General features: G+C 38.4%; 1 protein-coding gene across 1 annotated transcript in view; it reads left to right on the top strand.

The window, feature by feature from the left end:
* The window catches only part of IL1RAPL1 (interleukin 1 receptor accessory protein like 1), a 748,261-nt gene extending 726,327 nt beyond the window's left edge, over window positions 1-21,934 (top strand). Inside the window, exons 9-11 of the mRNA XM_071569407.1 lie at window positions 6,112-6,255; window positions 19,613-19,783; window positions 21,074-21,934. Coding sequence (XP_071425508.1) covers window positions 6,112-6,255; window positions 19,613-19,783; window positions 21,074-21,792 — 1,034 coding nt within the window. The 3' untranslated portion in view covers window positions 21,793-21,934. The remainder of the gene's footprint in view (window positions 1-6,111; window positions 6,256-19,612; window positions 19,784-21,073) is intronic.
* The last annotated feature ends 990 nt before the right edge of the window (window positions 21,935-22,924 follow it).

The raw sequence follows: 22,924 nt of genomic DNA, 5'->3' as shown, positions 1-22,924 counted from the left end.
GCATATTGGGTATGCGTACGCTGCATGAGGTTGTGGTTGCATGTGCTGTACTTCAGGAAGATAATTTATTTTACAGCCATGCCAAAAAGATCACTGTATTGAGAAGGCGGGGTGGTCAGGGGAGGTGGAAAAAAGCACATATTTCTCCATTTTAAAACTGATTATGAGTTTCTGTTATAGTTTGAGCTGGCAAAATGCCAACTGCCTGGTACCCAGTCAAAAAGTCCACTCCCAGAGCAGGAGAGTGAGGGAAAACAGCAGAAACGAGGCTTTAAACACGGTGAGGTTTTTATATTTATACAGAGAAGAGGAGAGCTTAACACAGAATATGAAATAGCACATAGTGACAGGAACCAACAACAGGCTCACCGAGGTCGCCCCAGCTAACAGGTGAAACTCCAAACCAACCAAACCCCCTCCCCAGAGGAAACCTCCCAGCAAGAGGGAAAGAGGAATTAACAGGAATGTGCTCACGTCCCCGGCTAAGCAGACGTGCCGACCGGCAGGAGGGCCTGATATCAGCAGTCAGGGAGCGGGAACCGTCCTGATCAGAAGCATGGACCAAAGAGCCCAGAGACTCCTCCCACCTTGCTTGTTATACTCCCCGACACTTCCTGATGATGTCAGATGATATGAAATACCTCTATGGCTGCTTAAGTCAGATGATACCTGTCCCCTCTAATCTGTGTCACAACCTTTGAGGCCTGCTAAAAACTGAGGCCTAAATGGGGACCTATGCTGACTAAAGCCAAAACTACTACAGTTTCTTTATTCCTAACCTAAACTCTGCCTACTCTTTACTGCTGATATCTGAAATGACATTCAGCATTAGCCAGCTTCCTTCTTCCTTTAGAAGACACATACCCATTCATAACCAAAGCTACATGTTGTGACATATCAGTCCCAGCTCTCCTTCCAAATTATATTCATTATCTCTACATTTTCTTTAATAATTGAAGTCTATGAGGGTATACCTACACAAACTGAGAACTGCCTCTAACCAAACCATATCTGTTTGTGAGTTAAATCATCCAAGACAAGCAGAGAATGAAAATCAGTTTAGGCCACAAAGTTGCAAGGATTTATTTATGTGCTAACCTGAAGCTCTGTGGATAGTCCTGTTGACTTCAGAGGGATTACTTATAGTCCATGAAGTTGAGCAATCAGCGTAAGTGATTGCAAAATTGAAACCTTAGATAGACTGTAATTGGATTTTGAAAAAGGCTCAGAAACTGAATATACAGCTATAAATCACATGTCCTTGAAGAGTTATATATCACCAAAAAAAAAAAAAAGGTTGGAAATACAATTATTTTTCTTAGTGGCTCAGCTGTACGAGGACTAATAAATGAATAAAATTAATTTCAAATTATCAGAGTTCGTTAAATGTAAAGTCCCTGAAGCATGTTGCATAAGTCAAAAGATAAGAATCTTTGACAGAACACTTTTATTTACTTTCTTGATACAACTCCAGCTATGATAAATGAATTACCTGCATGACCCAGTGAAAGGAAGTTTATCAAATATTAGAGCCAGGTGAAGATCAAGGATATATCTTACAAATGTGCCAGTAATTAGAAAAGAAACAGTATAAAATGAATGTATTTATTACCAGCCATATCGTGCTAGATATTTGGAGAGAACATGTGCTTTGTTTTAATTAGCTGTCTTTTCCACTGGGTTCCTTGGCCAAAGCCTCCTGATTAAAAAAAAAATGTAGCCAGTGGTCAAAATGCTTGTAACAAATCTTGTTTTAAATTGAAGCTATTTATTCAGAAAACAATCTACTACTGCTGCAGTAATCAATGTGTTTTCCCTTGGAGTAGAACTGCTCCTGTGCTACTGGAGGACTATTGTTAATTGCCTGTAACTAAATGATTGCTGTGCTTCTGGATGTAACTTTCTGGCACTTGCTTGTTTGTTGTGTTTAACAGAATGCCTGTCCCCCTAAGGGTTAGCCAAGTAATTTTACTCTACTGTTTCCTACATTCAGTCTCAGCTCCTTAAGGAGGGCTAGGTCTGTAATTTGAGCAAGGCAACACAGAGGCTAAATAGATTTTAAAAGGTTTGCACTTTTCATTTCTCCCCTCTGATGTGGAATTGTGCTGAAATTGAATCTTTTTAGTGTGTAGCCACTACAGGAAACTTGTATTTCAGCAGGAAAAACAGATCACACTTCAAAGGAAGTGTAATGCCTGCTGCAGCAACTGTGCTCAAATTGCAATAAAAAAGGCAGAATAAAGCAGCAGAAAAAAGTGTTATTGTGAAGGTAACCATACACTCTAACCTTGCCACTCCACTTTAACTTGGCTTTAACAGTCACTACATTACTGCTGAAATCGTTGACATACACATCACCAACATCCCTGGCATTCACAGAGCACCTTTCAGGAGCAACCTCTCTTAGGAAGAGGCCAGAATACCTTCCACAATTCACATTGGGAAAACGTAGGCACAGAAATGTGAAATGGCTTCAGTCACCTGGGGCTGACAGCAATGGCAGGACTGAGCCTTCTGCTTCTCACACTTTGAGTTCAGCTCAACACAGGGTAACACAGTTCCCAAAATCCCTGTGGCAGCTTAGAGCCAGCCAGTGCCCCTTTGGACTTGGTTTAGCATCCTGCAGAAACACAAACTCAAGGACTGAAAACAATCAACTTAGTGTGACACTGTGCTCAGGCCAATCCATCCTGCCTTCCACGGTGCTGCACAGATGCAGCTGTCCTGCTTCCAGTGCTTTGGGGGTCAGCTCAGGCAGCTGCAGGGCTGGGTGTGAGGATGTGGCAGTCTCCTGGGTTTGTCACTGCCCTCTCTGCCTCCCAACCCTGACAAACAGCACCCAAGACAGAGAATGAACATGTGCTGATAGATGTTGTCCAGTACAGAAGAAAAAACAGCTTGCTTTGTTAGATCGAGACTATGAAAATTAATTTTCAGACAAGTCTGTGTAAGAAAGAACCACCTTATCCTTGTACTCGTAAGCGATGACAATGGGCTCAGCAGCAACACATGAAAAGGTAATTGCTGCTACGTTTCAGGCTGACTTAGAGAACTTTGTTGTTTGCTTTGATTGCCTAATTAAAGACAGTTTCATGTGCTTTCAGATTTTACTGAAGCAAACATATAGGCATAATCTTATTTTATGGGGAAAGACAACTAAGAGGGACTCTTAACAAAAGTGATGCAGTGCATTAGTCTGCATTCATGCACTGTGACAGGGAGCAGATGACTACTGGCAGTTACTTTTTTTTTCCATTTAATCTCAAAATCATTAGTTTAGGAAAAACTTCCATTTTCCAGTTGTAAAGTTTTTCTTTCCCTTTAATGAGTCATAAGAGCAGGCACATAAATATAGTATTGTATGTCTAGCAACTTGAAATATTAAAACCTTTCTCCTAGTTACCATTGAACAGCTGTATCACCTGTAGTACAAAATGATAAACAGGGTATACTAAGCCAGTGCAAAGTAATCTCCATTTTCATTTATATTCTAAAATATTGTATTACTTGTTTATGCAAACAATTTTTTGTGAGTGTTTTTAATAACATTCCCCTCTCTGGACAAGAAAAGTATTGGAAGTCTGAAATAACTATGTCAGTTTCAAAAATATCTAACACAAAGGAGTTCCCAGCACAGTTTTGGAAAAAATGACAAGGAATATAAATGCCTTTTTATTTTATTTTATTACATTTTTAGTGTCTTCTGGAGAGCAATGAAATCTTCTTACAGTTGCCTCAAAGTAATGAAAAAAATAGTGTGTGATTCACAGTAGATGCCATCACAATAAATGGAATTGTCTCTTTTTCCTGTAACCTTTTATTTCTCTAATTGAATTGCATTGTACTGGGTTATCATATCTGCACAACCACGCACTCACAAAAAAAAAAAAAAAAAAGGTGACTTGGGGCCTATGCTACTTCACTCAGATGGAAACTGCCCATTGGAAGAGGATACTGTGAAAATAATGCAGAACTGAACTTGCTTCAGCACAGACTTTTTATGAAGCAAACTGTGTGTCTTAGATTGCCAAGGAAATTTTTTTGACTCCTCAAAACTGAGAGTTTTGAAAAAGTATAGAAGATCTTAACAGTTGCCACCTATTGCTCATTTCAAATTACAAAATTGTTAGCAACGCTCTTCCTCCCCCCGCCCTGTTGTTTGAACGTTGCCAATTTTCAGCCAATAAGCAAATGAAAAGTAACAAGAAGATGGAAAGCACATAACTCTGTGAGCTTCCTTGAGTGTGAAATGCTTAAAACTCGGAGAGACAAAGGTCCATGTAGGCATATTACTTTTGCTTTGATAAGTGGCACCACTGCTGATCATAGACAGTTGTGGTGGCAACATACAACGAGTCCATCCTCAGGCATGGAGCTACATGGTGATAATCTCAACCCATCATGCAAGCAGACTGCAGTGAAGACACCAGTGGGTCAGTCTGAATGGGAATGTCAGAACAGACCAATCAGGAAGGTTTGCTGTGATTACAAAGCAAATCCCATTGGGGAAAGGTGAGAATAGAGCCAAATGGCAGGCCTCTGGGAAGGGAAGCTGTGTTAAAGATATTATAGAATCATAGAATCATAGAATCGATTGGGTTGGAAAAGACCTCCAAGATCATCAAGTCCAACCCTTGGTCCAACTCTAGTTCATTTACTAGATCATGGCACCCAGCACCACGTCCAATCTGTGTTTAAAAATCTCTAGGGATGGTGAATCCACCACCTCTCCGGCCAGCCCATTCCAATGCCTGATTACTCTCTCTGTGAAGAATTTTTTTCTGATATCCAACTTAAATTTCCCCTGGCAGAGCTTAAGCCCATCGTGCCCCCTTGTTCTATTGCTGAGTGCCTGGGAGAAGACACCAGCCCCCACCTGGCTAGAACTTCCCTTCAGGTAGTTCTAGACAGTGCTGAGGTCACCTCTGAGCCTCCTCTTCTCCAGGATGAACAACCCCAGCTCCCTCAGCCTCTCCCCATAGGACTTGTGCTCCAGTCCCTTCACCAGCCTTGTTGTTCTTCTCTGGACCCACTCCAGCACCTCAATATCCTTTCTGAATTGAGGGGCCCAGAACTGAACACAACACTCAAGGTGTGGCCTCACCAATGCAGAGTACAGGGGAAGGATCACTGCCCTGGTCCTGCTGGCCACGCTATTTTTGATACAGGCCAGGATCCCATTGGCCTTCTTGGCCAGCTGGGCACACTGTTGGCTCATGTTGAGCTTCCTGTCAATTAGTACTCCAAGGTCCCTTTCTGCCTGGCTGCTCTCCAGCCACTCTGTGCCCAGCCTGGAGCGCTGCAGGGGGTTGTTGTGGTCAAAGTGCAGGACCCGGCACTTGGCCTTGTTGAACTTCATCCCATTGGCATCAGCCCATCTCTCAAGTCTATCCAGAACCCTCTGCAGAGCCCTCCTGCCTTCCAGCAGGTCGACACTCCCTCCCAACTTGGTGTCATCAGCAAATTTGCTGATGATGGACTCAATCCCCTCATCTAAATCATCAATAAAGATTATATTAATACATAAGTGAAATGTGAAGATGTAGGGTCGTTTGGGTAATCTGTCCTCATGTCTCTCAAGTTTTTTGTTTTTAATTTTTTAATTTTTGCTTTTATTTTGGAAAAAAGAGTCCAATCCTTAGTGAGGTTCTTGTCTAGTAGACTAAAATTCTTCCTATTTGTATGTGGAATAAGGGGAAAGCTGGTTTTGCATTATAGTTCAAAAAAAGGGAAATGCACAGCTCTGTTTTCATTGTAAATCAATGTCAGCATTTATCTGTGTAAAGCAAACTGGGATCTATCTACAGAAAGAGAAAAGGAAGAGTTATCAAAGGTAACAAATTTATGCACATATTCATACACACACATGCCCAGCAATTTTTCTTTTGTAAATGAGCAATTCATGTGGTGTATCAGGGAAAATACAGTTTGCTGAAGAAAAAAGAAGAAAGCATTAATTATGTATTTCTTCAAGGGCCCTACGATGAAATAAATAAATAAATGACCCATCATTCATTATTTTATTTTCCTGTTAAGAGAAGTGTGAGGTCTGCTGCTGATCTTCATGTGGTTTGGAATGTAGTTGTTACTGAGTTTTGTAATTCTTTGCAGAGCTGATGTACACAGTTGAGCTTGCTGGTGGGCTTGGTGCTATTCTGCTGCTGCTTGTTTGTTTAGTGACTCTCTACAAGTGTTACAAGATAGAGATTATGCTCTTCTACAGGAATCATTTTGGAGCTGAAGAACTAGATGGAGGTAAGGCAGTTTCCTTGTATGTTTTCTACTTTCTAAGAATTCGTGTCTTTTATTTCTCTCCACCAAGACCCACATTTCATTTCAGTTCAAGATGTGTGAAAAACTGTGATTTTTACTTTTCACTGCATTAGGCACTGACTTGAATATATTTTCTTCATACAGCACACTAACACAGTAACTCATAAGCTGTACATGCTGCTCCCCAGAGCTCCAGAAGACATCCATGTCTTTTAGATTTTTATTTCCAACACTGAACGTAAACTACCAACACTGATGCATTAAAGATTTTCCCTTTCTGTCAGTACTGATTGCCAGCTTCACTTCTCCATGAGTTAGAGTGTCCTCCCTAATTGTATTCAACAAATAGGTAGCGGTTGAAGTGAATCTCAATTTACGACTTGTTTAAACTGATCAGTTTCAATAAGCTCTACTGAGTGTTTGGGAATGTACCCAACAGTTCATTGTCTTGAGTTCATTTGCTTAATCATTGAGAGAACTTCTAATGGTCATTAAAGTTGCTGTGTGATTCAAGGACGCCCAGAATAAACAAAAGTAATCCACTATGTATGCACCAGCTCTGTCAAATGTCTTTTCTTTTCTTCTCTTTTTAAGCACTCAAGAAAAAGGTTATATTTACCTCTAGCCTTACTAATCAAAATTGCTGTTGAGCAGTGAACTGGGTTGAGCTGCAGGCTCTGATTAATTAAATTTTGTTTCTCAGGTCAGAGTTCCTGATGTTTTGTGCTACCACTATGTCTTTGGTAACAAGACCTTCTTTTCTACAGAAATACTAATGAAAGTTATTTTACAGTTCAAGGTAACAGCCTGTGGGCAGAAGCCACTGTGATATATCAAAATAAACATACTGATAAACAAGTGATAGCCAAATCTGTCACTGATAAAGGAGAAGAGCAGCAACAGAATTATGGGTCCTTATATAAAAGAAAGACTTCCATAATAAACTCACTAGGGAATGACCCATTTCTGCCTTCAATCTAACAATCCACAAGGATTCAAAATAGAAAATGCTCAGAACAACAAGCCCAAGAACATTAGAACATTTTGTAACCTTCTACAGGATTTACAAAAAGATGCATTAATATAGCAGCTCCGTGGGGGAAAAAGTCAGGTTATTCTATTTATTTTGCAGGGGAGGAAACTGAGGCCCAGAGGAACTGTGAGTCATGGAGGATTTTTTTGACAGACACCTTCTTTTTTTTTTCCAAGAAGCTGAGGTTCCCTCTTCTACTCTCCACAGAGCAGCCACCAGTTTAAATTGCCATGCTTACTCCATAAATTGTATGAATTTAATAGTAGTCATGCAGAAATAGACATCTAAAATAATAAATTAGATGTAATTTTATGTTTTCTCTCTCAGTATCAGTAATTCTTACTTTTATAGATGTCATTAATTATTATCTCAAATCACTCCTATTCTTTTGCAAACTTCCACTTCTAGGTCTTACACTCTTGCCTCTCTCTTGTCCCATTATGGGTTATCAGGGAACAATATTTGAATCACATATTTTATGCATTAAAAAACGTGACCTCTAAGGCATGTTGTTCTGTGATCCAAAAGAAGGAAAACCAATATCCATTCAATTTATCCTTCTGAGCAAAGGTCGCTGGCAAAGGTCAAGCACAGCTTCTCCTTAGAAGATCAATGCAAACACTGATATCTTGGGTGCTTAACCACAGCAATATAAGAAGAAATACAATACTTACAGATTCCTAATGAAAACATGTAGTTTCTACTCTATTCAATATACTAACAACATGGAAAAAATCCATTGTGCCAATGAAGTGACTGCAGCTGCACATTTCACTCTGTCTCTTCCATTTACAGTCGTGCAAAAGGAAGAAGACAGAGAGAAAATGTCCCAAGACCAAGGCATGGCTTGTGCAGAAATAAATTACAGACGTACATTCAGATCTTTTCCTTTGGCTTAGTTTGTAATTGACAGGCACAAAATGCTGAACTCTAAAATCTTATTCTAACCACATTTCCTGCAGTGCAGCAGCAGAGCGCCCACGTGCTATTCATAATTTACACCATGTTCTGTCGTACTCCAGGACTGCATGGAGATAAGAAAACATAAAAAAATCACAGTTGCTTTTTACATGCAACGTATTGTACCTAGAGAGGATTTGGAACACTTTAAAAGTGAAGTCCAATTAAAATTTTCAGTAGAAAATGTCTTTTAAAATTCCACGCTTCATTTCTTCCTTGATCAGAGAACAAGCCCTTCAGGATGTCAAATCTCATCACAATTCCTCTTTCCTTTCCAGCCTTAGACACATCAGTTTTTCCCAGGCTAACTAACATATGCATTTCTGTAGGAGGGATGGGTAAATTGTGAGAACTATTCGAAAACAAAGTATTTAACCTTTGCAGCCAATGCAACTCAATTTATTACTTTCTGTAGGGGTAGATTAAGCAATTGATCATAGCTGTTGATTCCTCAGTTCTCTAACTTACAGCTTTGAACTTCCCATTTTTTTTCTCATCCTAGTAACTAGACTCTCCTGCTTTTTTTCTCTCTCTGCAAACACTGCAGCTTAATTCTGGGAATGGGAATTGGAGTCCCCTTCTTGTTTTCATGCTTAATTCCCTGCCTTTCTGACTAGTTTGGAATATAATAATTTTACCACTTCTCTCACTCTATACCTGTGCTCTCCAGCAACATGGGAACAGACTTCAAAACAGGGGGTTACATGATGGGCACTGTGTTGTGTCCTTTAGTGCAGAGCAGCTCAACGTGCTGGTGTTTAGTCAGGGCACCTCCCCAGGAATGTCTAACAGTTCCTGCTGGTAGCTGGAGCACAGGGAAAAGAGCAACACTCTGATCCTTGGCAAAGCAGTAGCTTTGTCACATGCAGGCATTTGGCATGACCTTGCATCTCAAAGCTATAACTTGCCACTACCAGTTTGGTTATCAGAAACTCCAAAATCTGTTTAAGAGGAAAAATTCGGTTCAATATGTCTCTGCATGCACTCCAAAGATGATACCTTGAAGTGCTACACAAACAAAGAAATGTCCAGTGCTATTCTGAAAACAACAAAACTTTCACAAATAGGTGCTTGACTGGGAACTTCAGAGGGCTAATCTTTGCTAAATGTCAGGCAACTTTTTTAGTTTTGCAGGTTTAAACTTAAAAGCTTATTTTAAAAAGCCTTGTCCATAAAGTATACTTTAGGGACTAACACATTATTAGTGAAAGCCACTTTTAGAAGGGATGATTTCTTCTATTTTGCTGTACATTGAGATCCAACAAAAGGGGTTTTTATACTATGTTCATTCTCTGTGGAGCATTTTCACTGTTGCTTTTTATGTATTTTTATCTTACAAGGACCTTCTCTTGCTGTCATTCCCAATTTTTAAATGACTTTGTGAAAAAAAGTATCGTACTTTAACTGAGTTAAAATGCAAATAACTCTGTACAAGTACCTGCAATCAACACATGCCCTGACTTCTTTCCACCTTGCACCCTGTGACCTTAATAGCCTATTTGTATCAGAAGAGGTATTACCACAGTATAAAAATCTGCTCTTTGTCTACATATGAGCAGACTTCCAGGCACCCTAAAATCAGTGGAAATTTTCCTGTCATTTCACTTGGGACAGCTTTGTCCTTTGTTACAGTGTTCCTGCTCACCAAATTGTGCAAGGATCCGTCCCCAGACATGACAGACACAGCAGGTACAGCAAGGGTGGAGGGGGATTTCAGATCACTTCCCCAGGTAGTGCCAGTTTTGATGCTGCCTTAGAGTGGACAGGAGGCTCAAAGTGACCAGAACAGCTATTTTCAATTTTTTTCTTGCCATTTCAAGACCTGGGAGGTTCCAGGTGATATGGAAGTTTGCATGCCAGTTTTGAGGTATATTAAGGATAAATCCAGAAGCCTACAGATGACAGGCTGGAAGCCATGGTCAGATAGGCAAAATTACTCAAAATAATGAATTTCTACATGTGTTTACATTTAAATTGGTGAAAGTTTTTGTATGAAGGAATTAATAAAAGGGGGTGAACATTTTCGTAAAAGAAAAAAAGATTCATTAGAAGGCTGGCAAAAATGTAACCATTAAAGACAAAGTCTGACCAAATTTATTGTAAATAGTTTTCTAATGAAATTCTCATAAAAATCCTTTTTCACTGCTATGTTGACTAGAAGTCAAGCTTTAGGCTGAATTAAAAATAAAGACTGTGGACAGCTGATAACTATAGAGAACATTGCTTAACACCTTAAATGGTGACCTTCACAAAGACCCTTGGTGCCTTCAGGTTCCACCAGCTGCTTCTACAATGTGGGGCAGGAGCTCACTGTGGTGTTCCGTCTTGTTCTCAGCTTTCTTTGCTGTGGAAACCTTGGTGAATTTAAGGAAAACACAGATTCTGTGCAGCTGGGGTGCTGGCAGGGAAGTCAACTTGGCCCAGGCCTCAGAAGTATCTCTGTGTTTCACTTTCAACTCTGAAAGTGGATGCTTTATTATTAGTATTAATTTATTTCCACCACATGGCTGAAATAAAACTAAGTGCTCCTCATGAGATTAAAATGTGCCACTGCTCAGCACTCTCAGTCCAGGAAATCTTGTTTGGCTTTGGTACATGACATCTATACTGGCTGTTTCTTGGCTGAACTGACTGCCCTTTCTTGAGAGATGAGTTTCTACTTCTTGCTGAGGGGAAGCAAATCAATGCTCAGATTAAGAGACTGATGAAACTGTTTCTTCCTTGAAATCTCTGTTGCACCTGGGAGTCCTTAAGTAATCGTGGGGTTTGTGCTCACTATTATTTAGCTGCAAAAGACTATCAGGGTTCATTGATAAACCCATGGGGTTGCCCAGATAATATCTTATTAACTGCCTCGAACAAGAGCAGGTAAGAGATACTTCTTAGTGGTTTCCTGCATTTCATCCCAGTGAAGCTCTTAAGCAGCAAGAAATGGTAATGCTTTGAGATGCTTAACATTGTTAGCTAAGATGTTAACTTTCAAATGTAACTTTTACCACTGGTTTAAGCACCACTAAAGCACTTGTGTTAATAATTATGCATTGCAAGTATAGCTAGACTGAAATTATTGCAGAAGTTAGTGACTTTGCAATTACAGAATCTTCCCTGGAGACCCATAAAATAAGTTTGCAATAGCAGCCTCACCACTCGTTTATATATTCTTATTGGCTATTGGCAAATTGTGGCGATAAGAATTTCTGCTCTATGAATATCAATTTCAAATTCTATTAAAATCACCTTAGAAAAGTGGAGCTTTCTTATTTCTAAATATTACTTGTTAAAAAAAAAAGATATTTTCCTCTTATTTAATTACAATTTTATTGCTGTAAAACTGCTCCTCTTCTTGTTTATGCCATTTATTTATATCTGAAATGCAAGTCAAGCAATAAAAACTCAATTTATGTCTCCACTGAATATGATATTTTCTAGATTCTCTGCATGAAACATGCTAATTCAAAGGAAAGTTCCTGCTTTTTTTCTCTCTTATAGCATCTGAAGTACATATGTACTACATATATATTTTAAAAAATAAAATATCACCAAGAACATCTTTAGATTCCAAACTAAGAGACTCTTGTATGTAAGGTGGGAAAAAAAAATTACTACCATATTTAAATTGAGGAAGTCTGAGATATCTCCTATTGCTCAACCAGCTTTCAAAGTTTTGAAGATTTTTTTTGTCAAAGAACAAATCACATCACAGATTTCTGAGGCAGGTGAGGTGAGCACTCCACATTGGCATCTGATTTCAAGAATCTTGGATTGAAAGTCTGTTCCCAAGCTGTTTCTTCCTTGAGCTTTGTTTGTATTTATAGTGATTTACTTAATGTTTTGATGCTTTTTTCTAAATCAAGGCTGCCTTAGATCCAGTTTTTAAAATACTTAACACAATCCTAGGAAACACTGTTGCTAAGATAACAGATCTAAGAAATACACCTAAAATTAAGCATGCATTTTATACAGGTTGTTATTTCAGACAGTTGTTTTGTTTAATTAGGACCATAATAAGAGCATTGTCCCTTGACAGATTTTATTTAAGAAATTTCTTTTATATAGAAAAAACTATATCTTTAATTTTCAGAGTTTATATGACACTTTTTAAGAATTTCTTTCTCCTTTTTAATATAGTAGCTAATTTCTTCCAGTCTTTTATAGATAACTACTATGCTATGCTAAATTTCCAGCTGCATAGTTGTCATTCAGTCTTTCAATATCTACTAAGAACGTATTTTTTCTTAGTTTCATGCTTGACGTGCAAATAAATCATAACAACCAAGAATATAATTTCATTTCATCATTTTTTTAATATTATGAAACTCTTATAAGGACTTCTGAGTTTTTATATCTGTCAGGAGCACCTTCTAATTTTAATTTTTCAGCAGTTTTTTATACTGAATTACAGTGTTTTCAACTGTAGTGATAAATTTAAAGTTCCATGTTAATGAGAATACAGAGAAACATTTGAAATGTACTCTTTATTTAGTTAGAAACACACAATCAGACTGAATACAAGATAAAAACCCCTTTAATAATAAGTTATTAATTTTAAATATGTGCTATTCCATCTTATGTGTCTATCAATGACAATGTGTGCTGGTTTGAAGGTGAACCAGCAGGGGAAATGAACTCACCATGAGAGAGATTATAAGTCAGACCAAAAATTTAATAATAATATTACAATAGCAACACTGACACACAAGGGAAATTGCTTTCAACTCACAAAACCCCAGCAGTATAACCCAGTGTCCTGGGGCACAAACCCAAGGGGGTTTGTTTGCCCTTGTGCTGAGACCCCTGTGGTTCCCCCAAGTCCAGAGCAAAAGGAAAAGAAAAAACCTGTTGGTGCAGGCGAGGGCTGTGGTCTGGGCGAGAGCGGTGATCTCCTACTGTCGAGGTCCTGCTGCTCCTCTGGATCCAACGAGAGGTTCCCGAGGTCTTCTTACCCACCACTTATGTACCCTCAGGGAGCTCTCAGTCCCTCCCCCTGGGCGGGGACTCACACAATGGGTGATTAACTCTGGGAGCCAGGGGGTGTTGAACTGTTGATGGCCCATTGGCAGCTCCGCCCCCTCAGGCTGGGTGTGAAGGTGATAATGGCTCCCTGGGCAGCTGCTGCAAATGGCCCATTGTCCTTGGGAATGAATAGAGGGGGTGGAATACACAGCTTTGATCACCCCCACACAGGGTTAGCTGGTCCCTCCTGCTGAACTAGGACACAATGTTTACCTGTAATTACAGAAAACCAAGGAGAATATAACTTACAGAGAGAATTTATTTTGCACTAAAAATTGTCACTTTATTTTTTGGCTGAATTTTGGCCAGAAATCACTCTTAATTTTAGAGACACATCAAATGATGCATTGATATATTGGGGTATTTATAAATATTCATATAAAATCAACTTTTTAACTGGTGTTTATTTTATTTTTTCCAGTTATTTAGATGTCCAAAATTCAATATGGCTTAATGGAGTGGGAAAAAAACCCCAATAAAACAAAAACAAACAAAACAAAGGAAAAAAACCCTCTATACATTTTTTGATTTAGTCATTTTATAAACCTGGTAGTTAGGACAAAGAACTTTCTTCTTTCCCTGGTTTATGACATCCTGAGAAGACTCTACACCTTCTTTAGATTTGATTACATTTCTTTAGCCCCTTCCCCAGTGTTGCATTTCCAAAAATTCTCTCAAATTCAACACTGGACAGTGCTGCAGTACTGCACAGTGATATGAGCTATCATGAGGAATGCTACTTAACAAATACTTTGCCACAGAAAGAATTGTGTAGGTAGTTCTTAATTTTTATTCACATTAAAGGGCTTGACATTTAAAAATAATGGGAAATGTTACAGTGAGCTTCATAAGCAACAGTAAATAGTGAGAGAAAAAGTATAAGCATTTTGAAAGGATTTGGGCATTTTCCTCCACTAAGAATCTGAAGTACATTTTTTCATTTTATTAAGGATGGACACTATCACAATGTATATATTAAATGTGGTCCTACAAATAACAAAAAAAAATGCATATTAAGAAATGCCTCAGTTTTGAAGCAATTACAGTCTCTGGGAAATTTTGAAAAGTACTTTGCAACCTTTCCTGAACACAACGGATTTTTTTTGAAGATGAGAGCTTTCTGAAGCAGCTTGACTCCAGATCCCTGCAGCACTTGGAAGGATCCAGTCTGTCATTTCCAAGAACCCCTCTTGAAAAAAAACTATGAGTTAAACCAGTGCATTGCTCCTAAAGTTTTGTACTGAACATCCAAGTATTTATGAGGTTAGCATGTGCTCTTTTGAAGGAGAAGAATCAGCTGTCCAGTTTCCTGTTGATGGGGAAATGGAAGATCTGCCAAAAGTGTTGCTGGCTACATTGAGCAGCCCATGCAGGGTAAGCTGCCTTCAGAGCACTGAATATTTCTGAAGGCACTGCTGATTGCTCTGGAGGATTTCAGGATGCACAAGAGACAAGGACTGACCCTGCTGTCCAGATCTTGGAGCTTCATTCAAATAAGATTCACTATGAAATACAACATTGTGTTATTTTTCTTAGTTTTGATCTATTAATGTGCTAAAGTGTATCATACTACCTTAAGGTCAGAATTTGTCATGGACTTGAACATGGCTGATAAGAAAAGAATTACTCCAGGAAGGTTTTTTTACTAATTTTTCATGCACATCTATATAATTTTTCTGTGCCCCATTACCAGAAATATCTGCAATGTTTAAGGTTTAATAAACCCTCAAAGGCCCAAACTGCTGGCTTCTTGCAGGGCAACATGGAAATCATTAGAAAACATGTACATCTATAATGCAAATTCAAAGTTGAATGTGCTTGGTGGTCCCTGTAGAAGAGGAAGTTTTATGTATCTTTCTGTAGGCACCAGCTTATCATTCCTTCATGTATAGCTGTTCAGAGAGCATGCATACAGATGAGTTCTTAGGTATCTGATAGCAATTTACTTACCCAAAGATCCCATTTGCATGTGACAAAGTAGATGCACATAAAGTCTGGGTTTCATTTTATGCTTACATTGAGCCTTTATGTGACTGCTGTTGAGCACGTCCTTGGAATAAAGATCAGCTTTTGCAACTTCATCCCCTAAAAATTTATATCACTTCTGGATTAACACTGTAGAAAGTTACAGAGAGTATGATAATGTATTCTGCATTTGGATGAGTACCCAAGGGAATGGACAGCATTAAAGAATGCATGTTGTAATGATGAAGCAGGTGCTTTGGCTAAAATCCTGGTCCACTAAATGAAGTAATAGTTCCATGTGCTATTAGTGAAGCTGAGATTTCACCTTCAGTGTTTACACCTTAGATCTATTCAGACAGTTTTATCAGACCCATGACTGAGTGCAGCTCCATGACCATTACTCAGTCTCCTTGCTTTCAACTCCACAGAATGGTTAAAGTGATATGGCAAAGTTTGTACCTCACAGTCTGTTTTCCCTCAGTCTTGCAGTACCAGTGGTTTTGGGCTGACTTAAACACTTGTTGACTGAAAGTATCACACCATGAACACAGGTTGAATTTTACCCATTGTGATGAACTAAACCAGAGCTCTCATGATTGTGCACAAAACCACAGAATTCTGTTTGAATTTTGCCATACAACATCTACTTTAGGTTTTATTTCAATATTTTTGAATAATATTAATTAATTAATTAATTAATTAATTAATTAATTAAAAATTAAACTAAACTACAGAGAAATGGTTGAAGAACTCTGTGCTAGTTGTTTACTATCTGTAGGCATCAGAAAGCAACTACAAACCACATAACTGCAAAGGATTACTTGTCCAGTCACAAAAAATTGGAAGAGAAAACTTACTACACCAAAATGTTTCCAAGTGTTCCTGTTGCCTGACATTGTATGTCACACTGAGCTGAATTAAAAAATAGCCATTACATAAAAGAGCTCTGGAACACACCTGGAAGCAATGCAAAATTAACTTATTCTGCTATGTTATACTGAAATGGTTAAGCCAAAAGAAGTGCTTTCAGGCTCAAAAATATATTTAGACAATAGATAATTTCATTCAATCTTCATGGGAAAGAAAGTAAGTTTCAGAATAAATGATCAAACCCCCTGCCTCTGCTTATTAAAAGGTATTTTTCTTACTAAGGAAAGGAGGAAAAAGTGAGTGACTATATTTCAGTCTATTGCTAATGCACAGAAGCCTAAAATCAGGTCTTTGAAACAGCATAATCTATATCTAAAGCACAAGTACAAGAAACAATCAATCACATTTTCATTCTGGGGATTCTTGGCTAGAAGACAGAACTGTTTGCTGATGAAGAGAAACAAAGAGGTTTTCACTTTAGGGAAAATCTTAGTTTGCCACCAGCCTTGTTCTGAATTTGGATTTTTGCCCTGTTATTCTGACACTGAATATTAGATCCAGCCAGTATTGGAACATGTTGCACAACCAAATCTGTAATTATCATCCTTCATAATAATATAAGTAGGAACATCAAGTCCTTTATGCCTTGATAAGTGTTTTGTACCAGATCAGAAGTTTTCTGATATGTTTTCTCTTGAAAAAGGCAGATATGTCAACTTATTTTCATGGGTAAAATACTTATTTGAGTGAAGAAAACACAAAGCTGTGATAAGCTGCTTGCTTGCTGGGAATCTGGGGACACCTGGATACACTGCTCAAGAAGGAAAGCTTACATGAAACAGTTGAAGAGTAAAGAATTTGAGAGCAAAGCCAAGAGCCTCCTACTTTCATGTAACATGGCCAGGAAGACTGGCAAGATGCAAGTCCCAGCTCCTGGATTATGACCAGCAGTAAGATCTGCCATTTCTCCTTCTCATTGCATTGGGACAACATGTTGAAAAACATAAATTAAGATCAGAAATGTTCTTCAGTATGTAAGCATCAGTCCCACCCATTACAAAGAGGAGTAGGTGGGGCCATTTAACTAAGAAGACCCTGTTGTAGTCCTTAAAATGTTTTGGAGTTGGCAATATATGACAAGTAATATTAAGTAGCCAAAACCAGACTAATATATAAATAATAACACAGAGGTAAAACAAAGGCATATGTGAACATCCTCTGTGCATCCCAGATATTTAACATTTTGCAAATCATCTGCTTCTGCCAGTATTTCAGCCTATCAGATGACAAAATTACCACATAAGGTAGTTCTGCTGTAAATGGAATGTTTTACTTTTCATCAAAGAAAGTTTAAAAAAACACCTGGCAGATGGGGCCTATAAAAACTCTTGGAAGCCACTGTGACAATACCTTTAAGAGTTTCCTGAACCAGATTACACATCCTGCTGGATTGGAGTTTGAGTAAATGCATGATTGCTTGAACCCATCTATGTAGACACACCCCAGATTCTGCCTATTCTTTGCCCCTCAAATGCTAATAAACCTAGGTAGGAAATATATGGTCCCTGCAATCCAGGATAATTCAGTTTACTTAGTGGAAATGCTAGAACCTCCGTGATAAGAAACATGTGTGCTTCAAATAAATGCATTAGTGCATAGCACAAATAATTTTCTCTCTGAGTCATAATGTGGAAATGATCTAAACAGAAAATACTCTGAGCCTTTAAAATAGTTTTAATTATTCATTATTTCTTATTATTTATCCCTTTGAGAGATGATATATCCTCATCTTTACTCAAAGACTTTCAGCAGAGCAAAACTACTCTCAAGCACGTACTATGGTCATGACCATTACTGAGGTGACAATAGAAAATGGCTTTGCAACATCATAATTTTGCTGGTTGTTTTGATTTCACCATGTGTTTATTGACCCCACTGTGTGTTAATTCTGTTGCTGGGTTAGCACTATCCTACTGTAGAAACAAAAACCTGCTATGTAATCTCCCCCTATCTCATGCTTCATCCAATCAATGTTATTTTAAGGCATTGTCAAAGGCACAAGGTGTTTTTCTATCATTAAAAAATATGTTTTCATAAATATTCCAGAGAAAAATAATGGAAAGTACAAACCACAGAAGGCAGTGCTTCTATTTTTCTTTTTTTTTTTTTTTTTGCTGTTTTTGTGGTTGTTATTTTTATTTGTTTGGGATTTTTTTTCCTGTGGATATAAAAATCCCAATAGATATCACACAAAAGATGTGCAGGAGGTTTGAAGGTAATACCAGTACAACCAAGGTTGTTTGTCATCTGCAAATGTTAATGAGCATAGTACTCATGGTTCCTCAGAAGGGAGAGGGGACTGTTCAAGATTAGCACCATTTCATTAATTTCAATTACACTTTTTGCACCCACCTACAGTTGGCAGCCTTTTCAAATAGTGCTACCAGAGTGCAAAGAGTTATAAAAGGCAGAAAGGAGTGGTTCAATAAACAACTGATGTCAGCATTCACTGAATATAACATTACTTATGACACACTATTTAGAGTGTTCAATCAGGTCTCTTTTACAAGCAATTGATATTCTTGGTAGTCTGTGCATAACGTTGTCAAGAGAGTCAGAAGGATGTTAACATTTCATTACTCGTCATTGATTTTTCTCTGCTTTCTTCACAACAAAAGTCAAAACGTGACCTCTTATTCCACTGAATTAGTTCCAGAGCACTTGGCATTATTGACCTCCTAATGAAAATTAATGGCAACTCTTTTGATTCAGGCTTTCAAGTAGGCACACCAAGCACATTTAAAAACCAGGCACGGTTATTTCTCATATTGCAATGAAGTAACACACTGTTAAGTAAGAAAATATACATTAGTGCAACATTAAACTTGCAAATTTAAGGGAACAAAATGCGAGATACTTAAACTACACTATCAGGAGCTGATGCTGCAATGACTTAGGCTTGGCAATAATTTCAAACCTGGTGAGCCAAAGAGTTTTATGAGGAAAGCTACACATACACTTAGAACATTTGAGCCTCAGGTCCTAAATTTATAGTAAAAACCTGGAAAGATTGAAATGTTTTTAGTATGCAGCAGAGACAATGGCACATTGCTTAGGTATTTCCATGCTTTTCTTTCCTCTGTTAGAGCTAGAGAATAATGCAAATTCTTTTCAGTGACTTTTGTGCTCATGAGCTGTCACTCTGTAGTTGAGTGGATTTCCTTCATCCAGATTCTTACACAAATGTTTCTGCACAAACTCACTTCTGTCTATGGAGATGGACCCCTCCTTCCCTGCATCTGTGTAAATAAGGATTGCCTCTACCGGATGAAACACAAAAGATTAATGGTTTCATATCTGGAGATGGGGTGAAAGTTTGCCATTTTACCTAAACAATTTCCTATTCCCTGAAAGTTTTCCTAGACATAATACCTGGAAAGATACCTGGGAAAGTGCAAGAATAATGAATAAAATAACTTAATTTGTCTCTTTCCTTAGACAACAAAGACTATGATGCATATCTATCTTATACCAAAGTGGATCCTGACCAGTGGAATCAAGAAACTGGAGAAGAAGAAAGATTTGCTCTTGAGATCCTACCAGATATGCTTGAAAAGCATTATGGATACAAGTTGTTCATACCAGACAGAGATTTGATTCCCACAGGAAGTAAGTCATGTCTTTATTCTTGTGTGTTTTCTAAACAGCAAATGCAGTGATTGCAGTGACTGTTTTAGTCTTGTTCCTATACCTACTCCTTCAGAATGTCATCTCTCCTCCTTTGTCATAGAGAATAGTGAAGATAAGCCACCAAATATACTTAAAGTACATTTCCATGATAAGAGGATTATTATTTAGTAATTGCATTATTCTGATGGAAGGTTAGAAGTACAGACAGGGTATGATACATAAAGGAAATGAAAAACATTTTTCACAGTTTTTCTGTGAACTTGCATCTCTAGGAATGAATACAGAGTTCCTTGTTTTCATTTCCTTAGAGTTTGTTTGGAAAGATATCCATGATTCTAAGTATTAGAGAATATAAGACACAAAGGAAAAAGTTGTGTTTGGACTAAGGCAATGGTTGAGTAATAAAATTTACATCAGAGAAAATTAGTGAATTCTGTCAGTGGCCACTGCAGATAAATGTGTAGTGGATGGACTTGATCATTCTCAGAGACTGAAAATTGGAATTGATTGGTAGAAGTAGATCCTTTTCATGTTTCTCTCACATATTCCAACAGAAGTATTGTAATTTTTTTCATTTGTTGTAGTGTTCTTCATAAGCTCACTGTAACCACATAGAAAGGTGCCAAGTTCAGTATCTTTTACTAAAGATAAGAAAAGATGGTTGGTATAGGCAGAACACAATCCGTCTCGTGGATACTTTTTAAACCCGTGGTAAACTAGATACTAATTTACAGGAGGCAGTACTGGTTTTGTGAATGTGCCTGGTGGGGTCTTGAAAAGAAAAACAGAATCCAAAACTACCATACACTGTAGAGTATTACTAGAGGCCTGAGGCTGAGGTCCTGAAGCAGATAGCTGCTGCTCTGCTGTCTGCCTAGGTGACTTTGACTTTTTAAAGGAAAAAAGTCGAGATGGACACACTTGTTTCAATAATGATACAGATAATTATACAAAACCACAGCTAGTGAACAAACATAATCTGCAGTGCATGTACAAATAGCTGTTTCTCAGAATCACAGAAGGGTTGAGGTTGGAAGGGGCCTCTGGAGGGTCACCTTGTCCAACCTCCCTGTTCACAAAGGGCCACACAGAGTGGGTTGCCCAGGACCATGTTCTGCCAAGCCAGCCTAGCACATTTGCACGTGATGGTTTTGCATATTTCATTGAGATCTTTTGGGACCAGGGAGTTGCTTCTGTTGTTTCTCAGCAGTCTATATAAGAAGACTGTTTTCTTAGATTGGTTTTTGAGCAATTTTTTTTGTTTTGTAGCCTACATTGAAGATGTGGCAAGATGTGTAGACCAAAGCAAGCGACTGATCATCGTCATGACTCCAAGTTATGTGGTAAGAAGAGGTTGGAGCATCTTTGAACTGGAAACGAGGCTTCGAAATATGTTAGTCACGGGAGAAATCAAAGTGATACTGATTGAATGCAGTGAACTACGAGGAGTTATGAACTACCAGGAGGTCGAGGCCCTAAAACATACCATCAAGCTCCTCACTGTCATTAAATGGCACGGACCAAAATGCAACAAGTTGAATTCCAAGTTCTGGAAACGTTTACAGTACGAAATGCCTTTTAAGAGGATTGAACCCATCACAAATGAGCCGGTTTTAGATGTCAGTGAGCAGGGGCCCTTTGGGGAACTGCAGACAGTGTCTGCAATTTCCATGGCTGCTGCCACCTCCACTGCTCTTGCCACTGCCCATCCAGACCTGCGCTCCACCTTTCATAACACATATCATTCACAGATGCGCCAGAAACACTATTATCGAAGCTATGAATACGATGTACCTCCTGCCGGCACCCTGCCACTTACCTCAATAGGTAACCAGCACACCTACTGCAACATCCCTATGACACTTATAAACGGGCAGCGGCCGCAGACAAAAACTAACAGGGAGCAGAACCCAGAAGAGGCTCACACAAACAGTGCGATACTGCCCCTCTTGCCACGGGAGACCAGTATATCGAGTGTCATCTGGTGACCAAGATGCAAGGGGCTGTCAACCCCCTTGAGTAGGATCAGAGTCTGCAGTCTGGTGCCTGGAACTACATCCTCGACTGCTGCTGTTAAACATGCATTACAATCGATAACGTACGAGGAAAAACAGGGTCTTGTACATATGTTTTTGCAATTTCTTTGTAGCATCAGTCTTCCTGTTTTACCCATGTCTCTTCCCATTCACATTTTCCACTTTGTTTTATATGTCATTGGAATTTGTATATTTACATTTTTTTAAATGAAGAGACTGCTGTATAGATAGGAAACTTTTTTGCTTCATTAGAATAGTTTTACATTTTTGTTTGTTTGTTTGTTGGTTTTTAACCTCTCTTGGGAATGCTTGGACAAAGCTATGTTGATATCAGAAGCACCACCCATTTTGTTGGCCTGCCTAGCCTGATTCCTGAAGGCCATGCCTGCTGCAGCTCACCTCTTTCAGAGAGTATTTGTTCTTAGAAGGACCCCATCCCTCTCTGAGAGCTCCAGTTTCATTTCTACTCCAGTAATGTGCACTGCTGCTTCCCTGCCCTTACAAAAACCCCTATGTGGGGTAACACCACAGTCTGATCATCTAACATGTAACTTGGTAGATACCTGTCCAACAACAGAATATACCAATTTGTATTGGTTGCATCACAGTAGTCATACAGAGTGTATAGAAACTAGAGTCGGTTTGGTTTTCACTTTCTTGAGTTTGTTTGGGGTTTTTTAAATATTATTTTAAGAATGAGTTGATTGTAATCCTTTTATAAATATAAAAGCAAACCCTATTTTTAACACGTTCTGGAAAAGGATTGATGTGGTTGTGGATTTTATTTTTTAAGCATTTATTTTTTCTCCTTCCCTTTCAAAATCCTACAAATGACATCATTTGCAAATGTTAGGTGAGTAAGACAAGTGAGGCAATAGGCACTGAAGTGCAGAGTCCTGCTTATAATGTACAGTGATGACTTCCAAACCAAAGGGGAATAAAAGGACAGTATTGTAGATGGTTTATCGCTTTGTATTATAGAAAATGTTATTTTCAAAAAAAAAAGTAAGAGCAAAACATTATTTTGCTGTGGATTACAGAGTCCCCTTGTATTTTATTGTTCCAAAAACTGTATTTGCTTTAA

The sequence above is a fragment of the Pithys albifrons genome, chromosome 1, assembly GCF_047495875.1.
Source record: "Pithys albifrons albifrons isolate INPA30051 chromosome 1, PitAlb_v1, whole genome shotgun sequence".
Lineage (NCBI taxonomy): Eukaryota > Metazoa > Chordata > Aves > Passeriformes > Thamnophilidae > Pithys > Pithys albifrons.
Note: the sequence above shows the minus strand (reverse complement) of the source record. Positions and strands in the feature narration are given on the sequence as shown.